The sequence below is a fragment of the Neovison vison genome, chromosome 1, assembly GCF_020171115.1.
Source record: "Neovison vison isolate M4711 chromosome 1, ASM_NN_V1, whole genome shotgun sequence".
Classification (NCBI taxonomy): Eukaryota; Metazoa; Chordata; class Mammalia; order Carnivora; family Mustelidae; genus Neogale; species Neogale vison.
This window is the reverse complement of record NC_058091.1, coordinates 257,242,550-257,264,718: the sequence shown is the minus strand read 5'-3', so window position 1 is coordinate 257,264,718 and position 22,169 is coordinate 257,242,550. Positions and strand designations below refer to the sequence as shown.

Sequence of the window (22,169 nt, the reverse complement as noted above, 5' to 3'; positions counted from 1 at the left end):
AAGTCGATTTTCTTTTTCTCTTTTTTTTTTTTTTTAAATCTTCTGATGTATGCATATTCTCTCGGCACAGTCTCTTAGGAGTCCCTGTTAAAAGCCACTCTCAAAACATCATGGACAAGGAAGCAATTAAGAGTATGTATTGTCAAGAAAGGGTCTCTTTAAAAACAGTTCTTTGGGGAGCCTGGGTGTCTCAGGTCATGATCCCGGGGTCCTGGGATGGAGCCCCGCATCATATCATTGGGCTCCCTCCTCAGTGGAGAATCTGCTTCTCCCTCTGCCCCTCCCCCTCCTTGTTCTCCCTCTCTCACTCTCTCTCTCTCTCTCTCTCTCTGTCTCAGTAAATAAATAAAATCTTTAAAAAATAAAAAAAAAAACACAAACTATTTTTTATAAAAAAAGAATCTTTTAAGAGGAAACTTTTGTTCAAAAGGTGACTCTGAAGGATTTGATGTCTGCTTCTGATAGTAAGCAGGTCTGGGATCTGAACTTGAATCTCCCTGTCTCCATTGTCACATAATTTGAACAGTCCTCTGCAGCAGACCTTTCTGAATTCAAAAACAGCTGACAGAACTTTGCCTGAGTCATCAGAGCTGTGGTCCAGTTGGGGAAACCGCAGCAAGCAAAAGAACTGAGGTTCATTTGCACACAGAGAGGAACCTGAGGCCACCCGAGACTACTGCCTTGCTCAGAGTGCCGGTCAGGAAGGCTGGGTGTGGCCGGGATTCGGGGTTCTTTCTCCTACAAGGCTCCTAGCCCCCTCCCCAGAGCTCCCTACAGCAGAGCAAGGAAGATCCAGGGTCTCTGACTATAACACGATGTCACAGGAAAAAGAGCACCCACTTTGAAGTCAGAAAGACCTGGGTTCAAATCCAACAGTGAGTAATGCAAATGTGGGAGAGTTCTTCAACTTCTGTCAACTTCAGTTTCATTGTCTGCAAAACGGGAGGAATAATTCACTCCCTTCATTGGATCCTTGTGAGGATAATGTAGGTAAATTATTTTTGGTAGGTAAAGTACTGACCCACGGAGGGGTGCTCAATAAACAGTTGCTAAGTTTTAGAATTGAATTGGAAATAGCTTTATAGACAGGTGGCCACACTCTAAGAACACTCTGGGCTGATTCTGGGGGGAAGGGGCTATAGGATGCCCACAGTTTGATCAACTGCACATGACAACAATAAACAACCCTGACATTTGAATAGCACCTTGGAGTTTTATCAGGCATCTTCTCCCTACAGAACTGCTGCCTGACAAATAAGGAGACGACTCTGAACACATACGGTCCCTGCGGTCAGTAAGACGCTCAGTAGCAGCTGCGGCAGCTGACAACAGCTCTCCCAGACCTCCTGTCTCTGCCCAGCCTCCCGGAGGACGATGAGACGTGGGTATACCCAGCCCCCACGAAGAGGAAGTCCCAGCAGAGGGCTGACAGCTGGAGTTCTGCAGTCCATCTGATCTCAGGTTGAGTCTCTACCCCCATCACTGGGTAGCTGAGTCATCTGGGAAAGTTATCTCTTTGGGCCTCAGTTGCCTGTCTCTGAAATGAGGATGATGCCCATAGTCCTACATCCTGGTACCATTATGATCGTGGTGGTGCATGTGAAATGCATGCCGTAAGCACTCTATAAATATTGGCCGTTGTCACTATGCATCAAATAGATACCAACCTAGTGTGAAGGGCTCTCTGTCAAATGGGGCTAATGAACGATCGAGGGGAGGTTTCGTGCTTCTGTCTATGGAAGGAGCAGGAACTGGAAGGGAAAAAGACTGAAGTCAATTTCAAGAATAAAGTGTTGGCTGGGGCTGAGGGGACAGGTGTGCTGGTGGGCAAGGGAGGGCAGTCCCCATACTTACGTTTTGCTGTCTTATGGTTTCTACTTCTGCTAGGCTCTTCGTGGTTTGGTTGGGGTGGAGGGAGTGGCTGTTTTAAAAAGATCCATGTTAAGCAGCATCTCATTAGGATACATCCACAAGTCCTATGGCTTTAATGCCCCAAATCTGTCTGACTCTGTTCACTTTCCTGTCATTTCTCTCCTGGACAATAACTTCTTACCTGAGTTCCCCCATCCCACACCCTTCCATCCAGGGTATTACCTGCGTGGCAGGGAAATGAGCAGGTCAGTCCCCTGCCAAGCCCTCAAGCGGCCCCTATCACATAGGAACACAGTAAAAACTCGTCATGTGTCCACTGTTCCAACTTCTTAGACTCCTCTCTCCAGTGCCTACTGGGCTCCCACTCCAAATGTCTTCTTACAGTTCCTGAAAGATCTCAAGCTCATGCCCTATTTCTCATCTCAGTGATTGTGTTTCCCTCTGCCTAGAATGTTCCTTGCCCAGCTCCTGTCACAACTGGCCCATTCTGTTCAGCTCAGTGTCACCTTTACACCTATTATTGTGTTACTGGGTCTTCTGTCTCGCTAATCACACATAACTGCTCAAATTGTCTTTTGCATACATCTACTTACTTGTTTAGTATCTGTCTCCCCCTGACCAAAATTGAAGTGTTATAAAAGCAGGGACCTTATTTGTCTTGTCCGTGCTCTAGTCCAGCAGCTAGAACACTGCTTGGCACACAGTAGTGGCTAATAGCGATCTGTTGACGAAATGAGTGAATTCTGCATCCCAGTAATGGAGGTGGAGGCCTTCAGTTTTCAAAGCAAAATGCTTTGTAGATCAATTCGGCTCCCTGAGCCCCTTTGCAAGAAAACTGAACAAGCAGGAGAAAGCCATATATGCTTAGATGAAAGGTCCCAACTGTGGTGTGGTCTGCATTTTGAGATTTGGGGAAAACAACGTTCCTTCCAGCCCTGACATTTTGGCAATTGCCGCCGCTGTTAAAGTGCTCGGATCCCTTACGAAGAAAACACAGCTATTTCCAGCTATTAACACATTAGCCTGAATTTCTCGGGGTCTCTCTGGGTAATTAACTGGACTCACAGGACCTGAAGCTGTAAGCTTGAAGAAAGAGGGAGAGACAGTTTGCTGCCTGTCTCTCTCTCCCTAGGTTCCCTGCATTGTAAGCCTCCGGGGCTCAAGCCACGGCTCGCGGAATTTTAGCTTCTGGCCGGCAGGTGGCGCACGTCTTGCAGGCGAGAGAAGGTGCTAGGGACCCACGCGACAGGGATGGGGGCGACTTACTGACCTTGGTCCCTTGAGTTTATTTCACAGTTTTTATTAATTTCAAAGCTGGGAAGTAATAGCAATATCTCATTACTGAAGTTGTTTACATTGCTTTGGGTAAAAAGAAAATGCCGGTGATAGGCCCTACAACCTAAGTAAAAATCACTAGCATGTCACCCCCAACCCCCCCCCCACCATTGCAAGTGCCTGGGTGCATGTTCCCAGCCTATATACAATCTTTTCCTACTAGTCAGCATTGGATAAAGATACGTAGACTCTTCTCTCTGGCAAAGGAGGGATCAAAGTGGACATAGCACCAAGGAAGAAAGCGAGGAGGCCTACCGGGTGACTCCGGCCTGCCGGCGGAGGAGGGAGCCCAGCCATTGGTCTCTGCGGGGGCACGGGCGGCTGCTGCGGGGCTTTGCTGGAGGGGGGCCGGTCTGCGGAAGGGCAAGAGCAGTAGGGTAGTGAAATGAAAGCAGAAATACCAACCAAAGCAGGGTGTGTTGTCCAGAACAGGCAGACCCCCTGCCGGGTTCTAAGCATCAGTGTGCTGGGGGGAGGGGGCATCCCATCCCACGGACCCTCACCAGCACCAAGGCCAGCCTGGGTCTCATAGACTCTCTCTCTCTCTCTCTCTCTCACACACACACACACACACACACACACACACACACACGGGCCTGGGTTAACTAGGCCTTCATGGCTCAGGTCATGGGTCCCCTTCTTTCCCCTCACAAATGCTCTGGGCTGACCTCTCCTTCCCACTTCCTCTTTTGGTTGTCTCTTCCCTTAAGGGGGAGGGCTGGTTCAGAGTCTAGATCATCAACTTTCTAGTTGACTCTGTGACACTCTGCTGGGCAAGTGTGCAGAAGCCCCCTTTCTGCCATCACCAGTCCTAGCCTGTAAGACCCACGAGGAAGGCCTTTGTCTTCCTTCCTGATAATTTCACATTTCGCCATTTAGGATGCTGCCTGGCTCGCAAGAGGAGACCAGTCATCGTTGCTGAATGGATAAATGAAGGAGGGAAAAACAGCCTGATAGGAACAGACTGACCATAAAAAGCTTAAACACTGTTTCCATTTTCTCAAGTGATGGTCAAAGCCCCTTCGCACTGTTACATTGACCGTAGCCATAGCTGTTTGTGAGTGGAAATGCCATGGAACTACAAGTTGGCCAAAAGACGGGGAGGAATAGGAAGCTACTCTCGAGTCCCTAAGTCCTGCACAAAGTGAGTTATTGCCAGAAAATACCCCGAAATGGCAGCTTAGCGTCAGTGTCAGCAACCACAAGCTGTGATTTGTCGGCAACAGTTCCCATCCTCCCAGCAAACCTCTGTGGGCTACGTTTTTATTATCCTATTTCACAGATGAGGAAACTGAGGCCCAGAGAGGGGGAGTCACCTGCCCAAAGCCACAGAGCCAGGAGGCGGCTGAGCCAGTGTCCATAGACCCCTTTGCACCGCGTGGGCGCGGGCGTCCTGCGGGTGGGCTGGGCGGGTGCGGGCAGCCAGGGCCTTACCGATGTAGGTGGAGTTGGAGTTGGGGAAAGGCTTGGCAGGCAGGATAGAGTTCTGCAGGGCCTCCTCGTCGTTGGAGGGCGGCGGCTCGTAATCGGCGTCATCTTCCACGGGCGCCTCTTCCTCCTCGTTGGGGGACTCGTAGTCGTCGTTGTCATCCTCGTTCTGATCGTCCGTGGGGCTCTCATAGTCATCTTCCTCCTGCCAACACAGTGACAGGGACAGCCTGGTTTGTGGAGGCCCCTTGGCACCCAGGTGCCTGCCCTCAGCGATTCTCTCTCTGCCAAGCCTCCTGACGGTCCTGGCGTGGGAGGCGGCAGCAGTCAGACGGTCACTCCCATTTCACAGATGAGAACACTGAGGTTGGGGAGTGCAAGATCCCAGGGCCCGGGAGTCGTGGACTTGGAACCTCCATCAAGGCCTTTAGGCCACGAGACCAGTGCATTTTCCTCTACACTTTGTAGGCACAAGAGAGAATAATGGAAGCGATGAGGAGGGCACGGGAACAGAGGGGTGGGAGAGCCAGCCCTGTGTCGAGGAAACATGTTTCTTATTCCGAGCATCGCCAAGAGGGAGGCTAAACGCCTGAAGCATTTGCGATCCTGCTAGTTAATTGTTCTCTTCTTGGCGTGCCTGTGCTCAAAACCTTCTTCTCATTACAACCCAGTGAGTGTGGAAGGCCATGCTAATGGGGAAACCAGATAACCAAAGCCTGCTCATTAGAAGGCAGATTAAATTGTGTCTGAGAGGGGAGAGTCAAGGCTGTGCGATTCTTTTGGCGAAGAGCGGAGTGCGGAGAAACAGCAGCTTATTATTCACGACGTCTGACACTGAGTTTAAAGCTGCTTTTTTGAGAAGAGACTCTCTTTCTAAATTTTAAACATTGTGTTGTGTTTTGTGTGTGCTCCTTTGTAGGTCTCAGGGAAAGCGAGCCCTGGGGACTGAGCAAATGCCTTTGAGGCTGCTCGTGAAAGTGGACAGTCGAAGTAATGGTTTCCCAAGCAGAGTGGCACCATCAGCCGCAGCGGGGGACGAGCGCCTGGGCACTTTCGTGCCAAAGTTCAGTGGGTAATAGGGGAGCCCAGGGCAGTTCTCTAAAGTCAAGGGCAGTGTGGAAAGAAGCTGTGGGAGGTTGTATCTTGACGAGGAAAGGTGAGTACCAGTAGCCTAGAAATCCTCACAGCTTGGCTAGGTGACTTAAGAAAGACCACCTTAATTGTTCAGTTGAAAGATTCCTGTGTTCATGTTTGATATGAGGTATATTTTTTAAAATATCAGAAGGCAAAGTAAGGTTGAGTGTCTTCCTGAACTCTGAGAAAGACTTCATGGGTGACTGAGTGACTCAGTCAGTTAAGGCTCTGCCTTCAGCTCAGGTCATGATCCCAGGGTCCTGGGATCGAGTCCCACATCAGGCTCTCTGCACAGTGGGAAGCCAGCTTCTCCCTCTCCCTTTGCCTGCTTCTCTGCCTACTTGTGATCTCTCTCTCTCTCGCTGTCAAATAAATAAATGAAATCTTTGAAAAAAAAAAAAGAATGATAGTCTTATCAAAAAAAAAAAATAATAAGACTTTGTCCTGTCTTCTGTGTTCCTATAACTTGAGAGCAGGGGATGGAACCCCTGAATCAGAGGCCTTGGGAATAGTAGTCTCCACCTCTCTCCCTAGTGGTCCCAGTGACTGCCCTTGACGACAAAGAATCCCTAGATTGTCTCAGCATATATACCCAGGCCCCACTGTCCCACTTTTTACCAGCCTTTTACCCTGGAAGGCTTTCTCAATAAGAGACTTTTCCTCTCCACTTCTCAAACAGTGCATTTCCCCAGTGATTTGACTCCTAAGTTTGCATGCATGTAATTGCTCTTAGTCATATTCTGCTGTGTGTAAGTGTTACCCATACTATAAAAGGCTCAGAGGGCTGGGGGCTTGTCTCCATCCCTGCCCACCTAGCGCTCTGTGCAGGGCTCAGCATGCACCAGAACTCATGAGTGCTAGAGGCAGTGGCTAATGGAAAGCCGTGTCCCTGGAGACCGTGAAGGACATTAGCCTCGAGCTGGGCTCCTGCAAGGAGGGACGACATGGCCCTTTGCAGTGGCAAAGATGCCAAAATAAATCTTGCCAATTCCTTTGTCTTCTTAGGGAAAGTAGAGACTTGGTGAGCATTTTTTGAACGTAATGTTTCCTTTTGTCAGAATCCCAATAGGACAAGGCATGTTTTACCAGCTTCCTTAAGGCACTGAGGCAATTGCTTACCAGAAAGACCACTAGGCTGAGGATCGGGCCGCCTGGCCCCCAGGCTGGCCTCTAACTAGCTGTGTGTCTCTTTGTAAGTCCCATTCTCCACGGGGCTCAGTTGCTTCATCTGTAAAATGAACACACTGGGCTCCTAGCCATAATCGAGTTTCTTAGCCAGAGTCCAACATAATGACCGTGGAAGCAGTCTTCTGGGGAGAGGATACCCAGAGTTCATCAGATTCTCAAAGGGGTCATTGTGACCCCTCCAATATAAAACCCAATTGGACTGGGCTTTCCCAGAGGTCTTTTCAGGGCTAATAGTTGATTCTGAAATCTCTTTGCTTCTGTGTCACCAGTGAGGACTTAAGTCTATGAAAAAAGCTATTTTAAGCTACTTTAGTGTATCCCATCTAGAGGAGGGAGTTTGGAAAGGTCCTGCTATGGGGGTGATGATAGTGAATAATGAGGCGATCTGAAAACTCTAGCCCATGGGCCAAATTCAGCCCACCATCTGTTTTTGTAAATAAAGGTTTATTGGTACACGGCCAAGCACAATTGTTCAGCTATCATCTATGGCTACATTTGTGCTATAGGAGCAGAGGTGAGCAGATGAACTGGAGGCCATGTGGATGGCAAAGCTGGAAATATTTATTATCTGGCCTTTACAGAACACATTTTATGACACCCAGGGGAGGGTAATACTGGCATCTTGCTCGAAGACTTGCTCCTTTTGGCATCATGCTAGTTCCTTATTACAAAGGTGCTATGCAAAGCACTACAAGGGTAGGAGAGCCCATGCCATACTCACAAAGGATGACCAGCCCCCATTGTCCTCTTCATGGCTTTCTGCAGAAGAAGATAACACCCTTGTCAGTGCCAAAAGGAGCCCCTAGAAGGAAAGTCAAAGCAGCACCCCATCTGCTGTGCCCCCACACCACTGTCTATCCCCGGCCTTCATCTGAGCTTCCTCATACCTGGGGGCTGGTTTAGTATCAGCTCTAGAATTTCCACCTGAGCTGCTCATGCTACCAGAAGGCAGTGCTGATTTCCAACCTTTCACCACAGAACAGTCCCCCAAGAGGGCTTTAAAATGCACAGACACAGGGGACCTATCCCTACAGTTTCTTTAAAGTTTTAAAGACCCAGATGGAGGGGCACTGGCTTTGCTCAGGTGCTCAGTCTAAGCTTGGGTCCTCCCATGGTCCCCCCCAGAGTTCTTCATTTCAGATCTATAGAGGCTCCCAATGAAGCTGGGGACACAAACCAGGCACCCTGCATAGTAACACCTCTTCTGCTCGCAGTCTGGAGCCAAACATCTCTCTGGGAAAGAACTGCCTGACAGGCAAATGAGTAAGGTCACCTGCACAACACCCCAGGAGCCCCAGGAACTGGCAGACAGAAGAACCAAAGTACCTGTCGCCGCCAAAAGCAATCACTCCCTGACACCTTTACCTGTCTCTTCAGGAAACCGCTGGACTTGGGGTCTGCAAAGGCAAACAGCATTGTATTAATGTTGCTACTGGCTGAGGGGCCTCTCCCTCTTTCCTCCATCCTGCCCTGCACGAGGAAACCCCAGTAGCGGGGTATATCTCACCATCGAGGACTGGTGTCCTTGTTGTTCAGCAACCTGGGCCAGGCTGCCTGAAAATTCTGGAAACTATCAAAGTCACATCGGTGGCATAACTGGGGGCTCATGATTGCCTGACTCTCTAAGGGAAGTTCCCCTGAACCCACAGACCCATGAATAGGATGGAGGGCAGAGAAAAGGAACTCTCTCTCTCCTCCTTGGCACCAGCTTCAAGGGGCTAGAGGAGGGCTGCCGGTTAAAAATTGGGGTGAAACAATCCTGTGCTTCCCATTGAAGGTTCCACTTGGGTTTGAAAATTCTTTGGGTTTCATTACAGCATCACTGGACTCTTGGCTCCCCCACTCACTTGCGTGTGAAGATGCTCCTCCTCTCTTCATTCTTGTTGATTTCTTGACTTAATTTACTGAGAATCCTACAAGGTAAAAGATAGCCAATGTGACAAAACCAGTATCTCTCCCCCAGTCCAACCTTCTCATTAGCCATGGCGTTCCCTCATCTGTGTAACCTTGCGGACCAATAAGGACCAGCCTCCACGGGGCCTCTGCTTCTCACGTTCTCCCACCTTCATCCCCTCACCAGTCCCCTCTCCTGCCCCGCAGGCCCTCTGGGCTCGCTCACCCTCCTCAGTGAAGTTCAAAGACCCTCTGGGAAGGGTCAGACTTGTCAGCTCTCCCCCAGCTCCCTTCTCTGAAATTCTGGAGCCCTACAACCCAGATATGACCGCTGTGTATTTTATTGTCTTACTGCTCCTGGGGCTGACTCTTGGTTTAACATCCCTGTAGGGATGTCAGGCTTCCAGGAACCCTCAGTCCATCTCAGAAACCTAGAGGAACTAGCAGCTTGTTGCAGAGTTCGACAGGAGCTCTGCTGAGCTGTTCTTTGGTCTGTAGCTTCTTTCATTCCCCCATCCCCCTCTGCCTCCTCCTCAGTGACATGAATTTTTTTTTTTTTTTAATAAAATTTGGAGGAACGTTCCCAGTCAGGGCACATCCTGAAGAGTGGGAGATTCCTTGATTCACCCATGTCCTAAGGCCAACCTTGGCCAGGACTTGGAGATACTTGGTGATATTCTCAGTTCTCGGGTGTTGTGAGCTAGCAAATGCTCAAACCCCAGAAGAGGGAGGGCCTTCATGAGAAGGACTGCCCCTCAAGCACACCCTAGCAGTAAAGGTCCAATCCATGGGGACCCTCGGGGCTCCAGGACAGTAGACTTTAGCCCTCCTTAGTGCCCACCGATGAGACCAAGGGAACACTCACACCAAGGGAACACGGATTCAGTACTTCCTAGAGATTTGGAGGCAGCTGGGAGGAGCCTCAAAGATGATCGAAACCAATATCATTTTATAGATGAGGCCACAGAGACTCACAGGGTGGGCTAGTGATAAAACCCCCCTCTGCCGAAGCCAGGCTCCCTCATTACCAGGGCAGCCCGTTTTCAACACACCGCGGCCTCGTGTCAGTTTCCTCTCTGCTAGGAGCAGTCAGTACCTCTCCTCCCTCCTCGGCCATGTGGGGTGCAACAGATCCTTCAGAGCCACCGAGGGAGCCCTGCTGGTGGCCACACCTTGGCCCAGTCAGGGTCAGGCCCTGGTGGCTGCAGAAGCCCCTCCCACACAGACAGGCCTTCACTCCACGGGGTGCCCTGAGGGCCTTTAAGGTACTGGGAGCTCTGCCCAGTGCTCGGGGTGCCTCCGTGAACCACGCAGAGGCCCCTGAGCTCAGGGAGCTTTTATGCGAGTGGAAAGAGACAAACAATGAACATTGCAGGAAGTGAAATTCTAGCTGAGGGTTGTGCCCATATACAGGCGACGGAGGTTAGGGCCCGGCAGCGGGGCTGGAACCTGTGGGTGGGGCGCGGTTGCGATGGGAAAGCAGTGCAATGGGCCTGGGGCCTCAGCTCGGGGATGACATTTCAGCTGTGACCCCTGGGGCCGCCCCTCAGAGGCCCTTCCAGTGGGCTCTGACCAGCTCACAAAGCTGCTTTGATCCTGGGAAGACCTCCTCCGCTCTGTGGTGGCCTTCTCACCAGTATCTTTAGCAGCCAGGTTGGAGGCTTCTAGGGCTTGAACTGGCTAAGGAAGGAAATGTCAAACCGCAGGCCCTATAGAGGAGGAGCAGAGAGGTGACAGAATGCCGAGCCCCCCCCCCCCCCGCCGAGGCCGGCGTGGGGCAAAACAGGGGCTGCTGGCACCCTCCTGTTGGGGCAGGCCACAGAGAAAGCCTGCCAGGCCGGCTGGGAGCGCTGCAGGTGGACGGGGCAGGGGGGTGGAAGCAAACCTTCAGAGCCGGCCCCCACTCTCACACCCACAGAGAGAACCAAGTGACAGTGAGTGGCCGGAGGTGACTCATTCCTCCTCCTCCCCACAAACCTCAGGCTTCACTTAACACCAGCCCTGGGCAGCAGGTAGACATAACTGTGCTTTGCCTTGTTTTAGGGATAAATGGGCCCCAAGCTGGGGCTGAAGCCTCCGACAGGAAGGCGAGCCATGCGGCAAGGTGGGTCCCATGCATTTCCAGCCGTAATGTGCTGTGGGACGTGTCTCCGACTGCTCAGTCCCAGGCCCTTCCTGGTGCTGCTAGAAGACGCAGTGTGGGTCCTTGCCCAGAGTCTGGCTGTGACATCCTGCCCCCTAAGCCGGCCTACTGTATGACCTCCGGCAAGGCGTCGGCCCTCCCTAGGCCCCAGTTCCTCACCAGCAAGGTAAGAGCGCTGGTCTTGGTGAGGGACTCCCGGACCATCCTGACGGCTGAATTACACAGACTACCAGGCTCACGGTGGACTTTACCCATCAGAACCTATGGGGGTGAGGCCTGGGGGCAGTAACACCAACCAGCTTCCTGGTGATTCTTAGAGTCTGAAAAGGTGGTGAAATCAATTTTGTTGTTCTTAGTATCCCTGGACTTTTTTTAAAATTTTTTTTTAATTTTACGGAGGAGAAAGGAGGAAGATAAGGAGGCAAGGAGGAGGAGGAAGAGGAGGAGGAGGAGGAGGAAAACAAAGAGGAGATGGGGAGGAGGGGGAGGAGATGGGGAGGAGGTGGGGGAGGGGAAAGGGGAGGAGGGGGAGGAAATGGGGGAGGCGGAGATGGCCTCCTTTCCAGCGGTTCCCTGTGCTTCATTTACCAAGGGCAAGTGGAGGTCCTCCCTGCATTTCGAAATCAACTTTGCTGGTCACAGAGAAGCGAGAAGGAAAGTATAAAAAGAAAGGCAGGCAGAAAGGAGGGCAGGGAGGGAGGAGGGAGAAGGCCAGGGCAGAAGGAAACAGAAGAGGAGAGGAAGTCCCAGAGCCCACAGAGCACAGGAAGAATAAGTTACCCCAGAAGCTGTATCTCTGCTGCCTGCATTGTCACCTGTGTTCCTGTCATGTTCCCAGGCTTACAGTGTATATGCAAGTCTCCCCGTAGCTCTCATGGTAAGAGCTTTGGGGAACTTCCCTTCTCCCGCTCTTCCAGGTGCTCCTGCACTGGGGGCACTCCCCTCCCTCCCAGGACAACAGGCTCCCAGGCCCAGAAGGGGCAAAGTCTGTTTGCTCAGCCCTGTGCCTTTCCACCTGCCTCACTGCCTGCCTGTCTGGTCCCCATCCCAGCCGCTCCCCGGGCACCCAGCACACATCCTCACTCTGGCTCTGGCTCTTGCTTTGCATTTCTTCCTTTATTTTATTTTATTTTATTTATCTTACTTATTTATTTATTTTTTTTAGATGTTATTGAAATTCAAGTTAGTCCACATTTACTGCATTACTAGTGTCAGAGGTAGAATTCAGTGATTCATCGGTTGCATTTAACACCCAGTGCTTATTACCTCACATGCCCTCCTTCATGTCGGTAACCCCGTAACCCCATGCCCCTCACCCCTTCCCCTCCAGCAGCCCTCACTTTGTTCCCTAGAGTTAAGAGTCTCTTATGGCTTCTCTCCCTCTCTCTCTTCGCCTTATTTTATTTTTCTTTCCCTTCCCCTAGGTTCACCTCTTTTGTTTCTTAAATTCCACCTGTGAGTGAAAGTACATGGTCATTGTCCTTCTTGACCGACTCATTTCACTTAGCATAATACCCTCCAGTGCCATCCATGTTGCTGCGAATGGATTTCATCCTTCTTTAAAGGAACACAGCATTCCGCCCCTGAGGGTTAACCTCCTTGAACCAAGAGCCAGACCCCCAGAAGTTCTGTCCTTGTCAGCTGAGGAGCCAGGTGTGGGTCCTGGAAATCACGGATGTGCCTTTCACTGTCATCTCAGGCCTCGGGGGAGAACCACGTGTGGGAGAGCCTAGCGGTTCCCCGATTCTCAGCCTTGGACCCCCTATGATTTTACATGTAGTATTTTCCTTGTGCCTCACAGTTATTTTGTGGTACGCAGATCACTCTCGTGTTTACCACCATGGAAGCGAGGCACTAAGAGAGGGATCTGCCAAGGGCTACGTGAGCAGGTGTAACGTGGGGCTGAGCGAGGAGGTCAGGTTTTCCGGACTTCCTCTGGGAGAGGAGGAGTGACCGTCAGTTGAGAGGAGGCCGTTCTCCTGTGGGAAAGACTGCCTACCAGGACAGGGATTAGCCCGTGACTGTGAGAGGAGAGGAGCATGTGGGAGACAGACCTGTCACTGTAGCCCTTCTGTGGGGAGGCTGGGTCACATTCTTTAAGGGGCCCAGGAACAGCCTACTTACCTCTGGGTCCCTGCCTCAGTCCTCGCTCCCTCCTTCCTTCCCTGCTGTTCCTCAGGTAGGCTGCCTCTGCCAGTAGGAGGCCTGCAGCTTCCGCAGGACGGACAGAGAACCAGATATCCCTGCATCCCCTCTCTGATGGGATCTTCACTTTTCCTAGCCCAATGCCACCATCAGGGATGGGTACAGTGGGAACTCAGGCTATAGACCCCTCCGACATCTATCTGTCGTCTACACCACTACCCCACACTCCCTTCTCCTTATTTTTTTTTAAGCTACATGATGGATTTAAATATAAAACTTATCACATTTTTTTAAAAAAAATAAACTCCAAATAGGCATCAGCAGACGTGGACATGTATTCTACTGATTGAGCCAAATAAGACTCAGCTGTACCATGCGCTTTAAGCCAGTCCCTATAAAGGAGGCTCTGTTGTTTTATTTAAAAACTCTCCTTCAGGGGTGCTTGGGTGAATCAGTGGGTTAAAGCCTCTGCCTTCGGCTCAGGTCATGATCCCAGGGTCCTAGGATCAAACCCCGTATTGGGCTCTCTGCTCAGCAGGGAGCCTTCTTCCTCCTCTCTCTGCCTACATGTGACCTCTGTCTGTCAGATTAATAAAAATTAAAAATAAATAAATAAAAACTCTCCTCCATTACAGTATTTGGGGTGTTTCTGGGAGGAACTGTCCGAGAGAGTAGCCATATCTGCAGACAAAGCCTTCCTCACCAGTATCTGCCTACTTACAAATCTATTTAATAGAGATTTTTTTTTTTTTTTTAAAGCATGTGGGAAGAAAATCCCGATATTCAGAGAAGTATAATCTTGTTTTGGTCTGCTGTACATAAACACAATTTCTTTCCCATAGCCCTTTAGGGTAATGATTATGGCCAATGAACCTATATACAAGGGAAGAAAACAAATCAATATTGAATCTCTATTTGCACCAAGGACAGCACCTCCTTTAAAATCCAGCACTCCCCCAGAGTGAGTTCTCTTCCCTTCTACGGATGAGGACATAGGCTCCAAGGGTTAATGGGTTCCATTTCCCAAGGTCCCACGGTTGGTGGGAGGCAGGGCCTTCTTTAGAAGTTGGTTCTCTCTTGCTCCAAAACCCATGCCTTTCTGGTCCTCAATCCTCCCCCTTCAGAATAGCATGACTCAGAAAAACTGAGAACTGAGAACATTGGGATTTTGCATAAAATAACGGGAACCGCTAACACTTGTTTGGTGCTTACTATTATTTCCCCATTATTTCCTCTCACCTTCTGGCTGACTCTCTGAGGTAGGTCCTGCTATTATCCCCATTTTACAGAAGAGGAAGCTGAGGCTCAAGGAACCCAGATAACTTGCTCGCAGACTCACAGCTAGTAAGTGAAAGCCCTGGGTCTCAAGCACTCTGACCTCGCAGCCTGCCCTTCCCCTCACTAAGCTCTCCTGTCGGCCTGTTCACACCTAAAACTATAACCTTCAGAAGAGCGAGCCTCCCCTCTCGTATTCCTTTGTTTTACAGACTGGGAAACTGAGAGTGGACGAGGGACTCATCCCTGGAGCAGAGCCCTTGTACGCTGAGCTGGGATTGGCGCTTGTTATCCACATCCACCAAGGTCGGCGACTATTCGAGAGTCAGGGCAGCCCGGACCTTCCCTAGATGCCTTCCCCGCTACTCCCCGTTTCCCCTTCATGCTCCGTGGGCAGCTTCCTAGCTGTCTGGGGCACACAGGCACACATTGGAGGGACTTTTCGTTTCCATTTTCAAGTGACTAAAGGAATGCCCCATCCTTCCTGCACCCCAATACAAGTGTTTACAATCCTCCTTCCACAATAACTAGCAACCACGTCTCACATGCCCCCTCCTCCAGACACTCCAGCATAGCTCCAGTCACCAAGCGAGCTCAGCCTTAAGGTAAAAAAGGATCTTCCAAGCTGAAAGGGCCTTCCTTATCTTTCTCCTTCCACAGCTCTGATTCAATCCCCTCTGCCCTGAATGTTCAGGGCCACTGTCCTTGCCGAGGTTCCTACCCCATGAGTGGGTTCATGCCCCTCACCCCCTCGCTGACTTCCCTGCCTGAGGCTGGGCCCTCCCCTGGCATCTTTTAAACTGCCCAGAGAAAGCCAAGACACCAGCTTTATCTCCCTGTTGTCCCTGTGGCCATCACCTCCCCAAGCCTCTTGGGTTCCTCAGGACAGCTCACGGGACCCTTCTCATCTGTGACCAGTTACTGACTCTTTGCTTGATGTGCGCCCCAGCTTCCCTGACCTGCCATGATCACTGGCTGTTCCATTCAACTCCCTGGTGCCCATGACTGCATTGCCCATTCCTAGAATGTCAACCTCTTTTTTTTTTTTTTTTTTTTTTTAAAATCTGACCCTTCCTGGTGTATGTCAGCATCCAACTTATCTTCCCTGCCTCCCCAAAGTCTTCCCTGAAAGTCACATGGAAAGTGACTCATGCCTTCCCATGTCTGCACGGAACAGGTACCTGCATGTACCACAACACAGTTATAATCGTGGTAGGAGTACTTTGTATATCTGACCCTCCCACTAGAATGTGAGCGTCCTGAGTGGGGATTCTGTCCTTTATATCTGTAGCCTGAATAATTAACAAAGGCCTGACACATTTTCTCTGCATCTGGGAGAAGTCCATTAAATGAAGGAAGTATTAGTATTGTATGGGGGTCAGGAGATGCAAACCCAAGTGCACCCAAGACCAGGCACATATATATTACACAGATATATTTTATTACACGCTTATGATGTATATTAATAATACATTACACAAAATCAATATATCTGGGGATTTTTGGTAAGTTCAAAGATTAGGCATCATTGGGTCCAAATGGACTGGAGCCAACTAGTTGTGGCTCTCTCAGGATGGAAAATATTATCTGATTTGCCTCAGTCTCCACCACTCCCTAGTTTTTCACCAACAGTGAGACTTTGTGTTGATGACCTCTTTCCTCATTATTATTTTTCTTGTCCTATTATTTTTCTTAGAGTGGGGAAATATTTCTTCATACCCATAGTCTATCCAAAGGTGGAAATAGGAAAAAGAAGTTGAGAGGACTTTGTATTTTTCAACCTGGCCCATTTTATACACTTGTATCACCCACCTGTCTCCAGTAAGCATTTGAGCATGTGAGACCTTTACTAGAGGGATGAAAACACAGGGCACAAGGTGCACAAGGCATCTCACTTCAGCACCCAAGTGGGACCTCAGTAATGCATCACGCCCCCCGCTTGCTTGGGATTCTTCTGAGGATGGTGCCCCTGGAAGCCATTCAAGCAATGAGTATTGACAGTCAGAGTGATGTCTACGGCCATTCTCCATCTAGTCCAGCTCTGTCATTTTCCTAAGCTGGAAACTGAGGTCCAGAAAGCTTGAGCAATCACTGATTTGTTGTGACGCTGTCATGAAGCTGATCTCGTGACTCTGGTGCCCCAGCCACCCCACTGGGAGAGAGGAAATGAAAACACGATCCCCAGTCGGGCTTGTCTTTGGCAAGAGCAGGCAACGCACCAGCTGGGCTGAATCTCTTGCTGCTTTTTCTCAACCTGTCATGAAACTTCTCTTTCCCCGCACACTGCCCTTGCCTCTCCCCTTCCTGCTCACTCTCCTAGTTCAAACCAACAGTCATAGATTAACTATCTCAGCGCTCCCTGGAGACTTCCCATTCCAGCCTCATTCCCCAACACATGAGGAATTGGTGGGGGGGGGGAGTACTTACGGCACCCGGAGCTTAGGGAACTTCTGGATGTCATTTTCTGTCAGATTCTGAAACAAAGACATGCGGGCAGGTTACAACCCACACAGGAAGGGCCCTGGGCTGGGTGAGTGGGGTGTGAAAAGGAGTATGTGGGGACTGCAGCAAACCCAAGAGTCCACCTCCCCCAACCTACCTAAAGTGGCGGCTCCCAGACGTTGCATAAAATATCTGTGGGCCTGGTGTGGCCAGATCTACTTTTTCAAAGGGAATCCCCAAATCTGGATTTTAGGTGGAATTTCCTGAGTTCGAAGTATCGACCAATAATTTTAAGTTGAGCAAACGAATATGATGAGTGTTAAGTTGTGGAACCAAACAATCTGTTTTGTAAACTGAATTTGGTCACTCTGTGACCTCTCCCCTAGGCTCTTACCCCTCAGTTTCCATATAGAGAAGCCTGAAGAAGAAGTCTGGGCCCTTAAACCAACACACCCCAAAATCTCTCCCATCAGGGTTATTAGTAGCATTCTCTAGATGTGCTGATGCAATAAAGAGGTTTTTCTGAGGGAAAAGAGAAGAGAAAGGAGAAAAAAACTCATATTTGTGAAGAACTGACGCTTGGGCTCTGCCTTACTCGCACTCTGATTAATCCTCACATCAAACCTGTGATTTAGGAACCATGAGTGTTCCCATTTTACAGGCGAGAAAGCTGAGGCTCTAGGATATTAAGGGAATTTCAGCTTGTAGGTGATGGAGCTGGGGCCGGAGCCCTGCTCTGTGGCATCCGTGGTCAATTTTCTTCCTCCAGACTTTCCTCTTCCCACATCTGATCCCTTTGAGGGACTTGGTGACCGTGCTAGAGGGGAAGAGGGTGCCCCAGAGAAGGAGGGGAAGGGCGCCAATAGCAGAAACATGAGCACACTTTCCATGGAGCTAATGTTGAGCCATAGAAAGGGATCCACTGATGTTCTATCCGAGGCTGGAAAACGGGTGGTTGGGCTGTTATCTCTGTAGCCCCTGGAAGCCATTCAAGCAATGAGTATTGACAGCCAGAATGATGTCTACGGCCATCCTCCATCTAGTCCAGCTCTGTCATTTTCCTAAGCTGGAAACTGAGGTCCAGAAAGCTTGAGCAATCACTTATTTGTTGTGATGCTGTCATGAAGCTGTGTACAGGCTAGGTTGGGATCTTGGTCCATCCACTGAATAGCAGTCTGATTTGGGGAATACTCTTAAGCTCCCTGAGCCTCAGTTTCCTCATCTATAAAATAGGAGTCATACTACTACTAAGGGCCACCTTTCAGGGGCTATGAGCCCTGAATGAGATCATGTGTGTCATGAGCTTGGGTCTGTGCTAGACACATCCTCCTCTGGGAATAATATACCTTATGTGAATAATCTGTGTGCAAATAAATAACAAATGGGGCGCCTGTGTAGCTCAGTGGGTTAAGCCTCTGGCCTTTGGCCCAGGTCATGATCTCAGGGTCCTGGGATGGAGCCCCACATCGGGGTCTCTGCTAGGCGGGGAGCCTGCTTCCCTCTCTCTCTCTGCCTGCCTCTCTGCTTACTTGGGATCTCTCTTTCTGTCAAATAAATAAATAAAATCTTTTTAAAAAGAAAGAAAGAAAATAAATAGTAAATAATAATAAACTAGGGTCTGACTAGCTCTCAGAGGTTAGTTTTTTCTCTGCTCCTCTCCTGGGCTGGGAGCCGCCTGGCAGGTTGTTGGCTGCCTACGGGAAAGAGCTGGATGTGCTCCCTTCCAGCCTAGTGGTGCAGGAGCTGGGGTGTCTTAGTGAGGAGTCCATTGGGCTCAGGGGTTTCCCCCTCTTGGGTGCAGCGTCTGACCCAGGCCCCTGGCAACAGGGTTGGGACCGGAGTCTGCCCAGAATCCTGAGACAATCAGGCTTTTGGTCAAGCTTCTTAACTTCTCTCTTTTTTCATTTTAATTTTTTAAAAGATTTATTTATTTTAGGAGGGCAGGGACAGAGGGAGAGGGAGAAGCAGAATCCCTGCTGAGTGAGGAACCTGGCATGGAGATGGATCCCAGGACTCCGAGATCATGACAGAAGTCAAAGTCAGACACTTAATGGACTGAGCCACCCAGGCCCCCAGCAGAGACAGTTGTACGTAGACTCCACGCTGAGTGCAGAGCCTGACATGGGGCTCAAGACCCTGATACCATGACCTGAGTCGAAACCAAGAGTCAGATCATGCCACCCAGGTGTCCCTCTCTTTTATTCTTTTTAACATCCTTAAGCAACACCTTCTCCTTCCTCCAGCACCAGCCCCTCTCAGGGACGTGCCAAGACTCACATTCAGAGTGGCTTGGAGAATGCAGGCTTCCTGGGGGCTGCCAGGGGGCTGTGGCTGCAGACGGGTGGGGGGGGGCTGGCCCTTGCCTTCTCTTTGGCAGACATAGGCTGAGGGAATCTGAGCAAGATTGTGAAGGAGAAGGTGGACTTGAGTGTGGCTGGAGACACGGAGGAACAGGAAGTTAGGGAGGAGACAGGCCTTTAGAACAGGGACAGGGATGGGGAGGAAAGAGGAGAGATGTTTAAAAGGATTTGTAGAGAGTTGTGCTGTGTGATATAACCCCTCCCCTACCTCCTTCTAAAACCTGCGGCCACTCTGGGTTACCTGTGTGATCACTGGTGCCTTTGCAGGAGGGCGACTAGGAGCTGAGTGTGTCCTCCAGCGGGGCCCTGGCTGGGGAGGAGACTGCGGGTGCTGCTGTGTGCCCGCCCACTGTCCACTATCTCGAGCTTCCTTGCTGCCTGGACCTGGATTTCATTCAGAGCAGTAAACATGCCATGTCCAAAATACTGAGCACCCTACACCTCCCCGCTGCAGTAGAGGTCATGGGACTCAGGTGCGGCCTGTGAGATATAACCTAAGGTCTACGGGATGGAATGTCTGGAAAGGTTACTGCTTTCCTGAAAAGGAGGGGAAGAATTCCCCACACATTTCTGTGCCTTTTACTAGGCCCTGCCCTGCTTCCTCCTGCCTGGAATGTGGATGAGAGGTCCTGACATGTCACAGCCAACCTGCAGCCCCTTGGGCAGAAGCCACAAGTGTCTTCCATAGACTAGTTGGGAGGCGTGGCGGGGCCGGATTCCCAGTGACTGTGTTCAGCCGCTCACTAGCCCCTAGAGTCTGCTCTAGATTCCTTATCGCTTGAGAAAGATAAACCCCTGTTTGGTTAAGCCACTGTGGTCAGGTTTCTGTTAAAGGCAGCCACATGCCTTCCTAACTGACACAGTTCCAAACACTTTTCTTCCTTTCTTTCAACTTTCTGGAAGTACGGCACCCCCTTCCCCACCAGACAAGGTTCTTCTCTCCTCACTAGAAAACCAAAACAGCAGCAACACTGGTGTGAGCGACCTACTAGCCCCAGCAACAAAGAGAAACAGAGAATGCGGACTTCCTCTGCTGTCTTCAGGAGCAGAATGGTCCCGGATATTACAACACCGGGAGTGATGGATGAGAGATTAGAGCTCTCCTCAGAGCTCACGCTGTACCCAGAGCACCTGGGGTGGAGTGGGGTTTCAGCAGAAGCTGTCTTCAAATATCCCAGTTGCGGGGCTAGACACCAGGCTCTGCTCCCTGTTCTTCTGTTTCCTAGGGCCTTGCTTTCCACTTGCTCCTGGTCACATGATAAGCAGAATACGCCACAGTGTCCAGGGACTGACAGGTCCTGGATACGGGAGCATATGAGACAGATGCTCTAAGAGCATCTCTTAGCCATGGAAACAGCCCTGTCCTAGCAGGCCTAAGCTTCACACAGGGAGTGTTGTGGGGACTGGAAGGGACTGTCACCTACTGTGACCTGGTCCAATGTGCTTCTGCTCAGGAGGAGAAGACAGAAGCTCAGAGAAGGCAAGTGCTTGCCTAAGGTGACCCCAGAGCATCAGGGCTACAAGCAGGACCACCCACAAAGAGGTCTTACTCCTGGTCCACTCAGCACTGATGAGTCTCGGATCTCAGTTCCCAGTGGCAAAGGCACCAGAAGGAAATATTTACATTTAGTACTAAGGTGCCAAGATCAACAACAATAAAACTCCAGGTTTTCCCCAGGCTCAAGGCTCAGTATGAAGAAATAACATTGTTAAAAAACTCATGCAGTGTTAAAGTAAATTAAGTGTGTGCTTTAGTACAATAACTATGTATGGAACTTAGAAAATTCACATCACGCCTCCCTACACTTTTCCTCGGTTGCAAATAGGGTGGTTGGAGCCTTCCCAAAGATACCTTATTGCCATAAAACAAGCTTCTGGAAGGCAGAAACCACACCTTAATCATTTCTATATTCCCAGGATGTGGCATGGTCCAGTATATAAAGGGAACCCAGAAAAATGCTTGTGAATTGAACGGATGGGTAAATTCCAGCATGATGTAGGTGAAACAGAGAATACATGTGTCTTACATGGCACATGAAAGCAAAACTCAGACCAGTAGGGTACAGTTCAGTCTCAGCATGAAACTTAAGGCTGCCTAGAAAGGGGAGATGAATATGTGTGGTAGTGAGCACACCACCCCTAAAAGTATTTAAGCAGTCGTTAATGGCAGAAATGCAATATAGGAAATGGATCGGAGAGCTGGGCAGAAAGCTAGAGCTTGTAATGTCTCTGGCCCCTTCTAAGGCTGAGGTCTCATGGCTATAGACTTCACTGCTGCTAGCCATGCCTTGCAAGGAAGCACAATTTACCTTGCCCTCCTCATTCCTAATCCAAATTAGGATTTGGAGCGTCTATCCATGAGACTTTCGAAGTCTTGCTCTGACTTCTTTTTGAAGGGCAAGGAAGCATGAGATGGGAAGGGGGTATATCGGTACAGCTGGGGTTTGTCTTTCCCACAGGCAAAGGTAGCATTTCAGGTGAAATGCTCAGATCACCTCCCAACCACTTCCCACTTCTCAGAGCTGCATCTCTTTCCAATCGAGGGCTTAGTCCTTCACGTACAACCGCATCTTAGTATTATATTAAAGCTCTTTGCAACAATATAAGGGAGTAGAGAGAGTCCTAACACATGTGTGTTTAATTGGCAAAAACTATGTGAATTTGGTAGGGAGAACGAGGGATGTAATGAATGATGAGAGTGATTTCACACTTTATCCCATTCGGTGAGTATGTACTCCAGAATGAGAGAGGGGAAAAAAGGATCTTCTGTTCTCCCAAATGGTCTTTCTCCCCCTTAAGTTTCTCCAAGTATGGATGGCATTTGAAAAGATCTTCAAGGGGTGTGTGTGTGCTTGTGTGTGTGAGTGTGTGTGTGAACCATACTTGGATTCCTCCTTATACTTTGACTTTAGAATGCACCTTGAAAGACCAGGGAGGTATCCTGGATAATAGGA

At 49.9% G+C, this 22,169-nt stretch overlaps 1 protein-coding gene across 1 annotated transcript in view; it reads right to left on the bottom strand.

Annotated features, from left to right (window-relative positions):
- LCP2 (lymphocyte cytosolic protein 2) overlaps nucleotides 1–22,169 on the bottom strand; it is a 42,435-nt gene that overhangs the window by 15,168 nt on the left and 5,098 nt on the right. The window contains exons 3-10 of the mRNA XM_044229721.1: nucleotides 16,841–16,887; nucleotides 8,805–8,870; nucleotides 8,323–8,354; nucleotides 7,679–7,716; nucleotides 4,642–4,840; nucleotides 3,463–3,560; nucleotides 1,855–1,921; nucleotides 1,668–1,751 (exon numbers count right to left, since the gene is read on the bottom strand). Coding sequence (XP_044085656.1) covers nucleotides 1,668–1,751; nucleotides 1,855–1,921; nucleotides 3,463–3,560; nucleotides 4,642–4,840; nucleotides 7,679–7,716; nucleotides 8,323–8,354; nucleotides 8,805–8,870; nucleotides 16,841–16,887 — 631 coding nt within the window. The remainder of the gene's footprint in view (nucleotides 1–1,667; nucleotides 1,752–1,854; nucleotides 1,922–3,462; nucleotides 3,561–4,641; nucleotides 4,841–7,678; nucleotides 7,717–8,322; nucleotides 8,355–8,804; nucleotides 8,871–16,840; nucleotides 16,888–22,169) is intronic.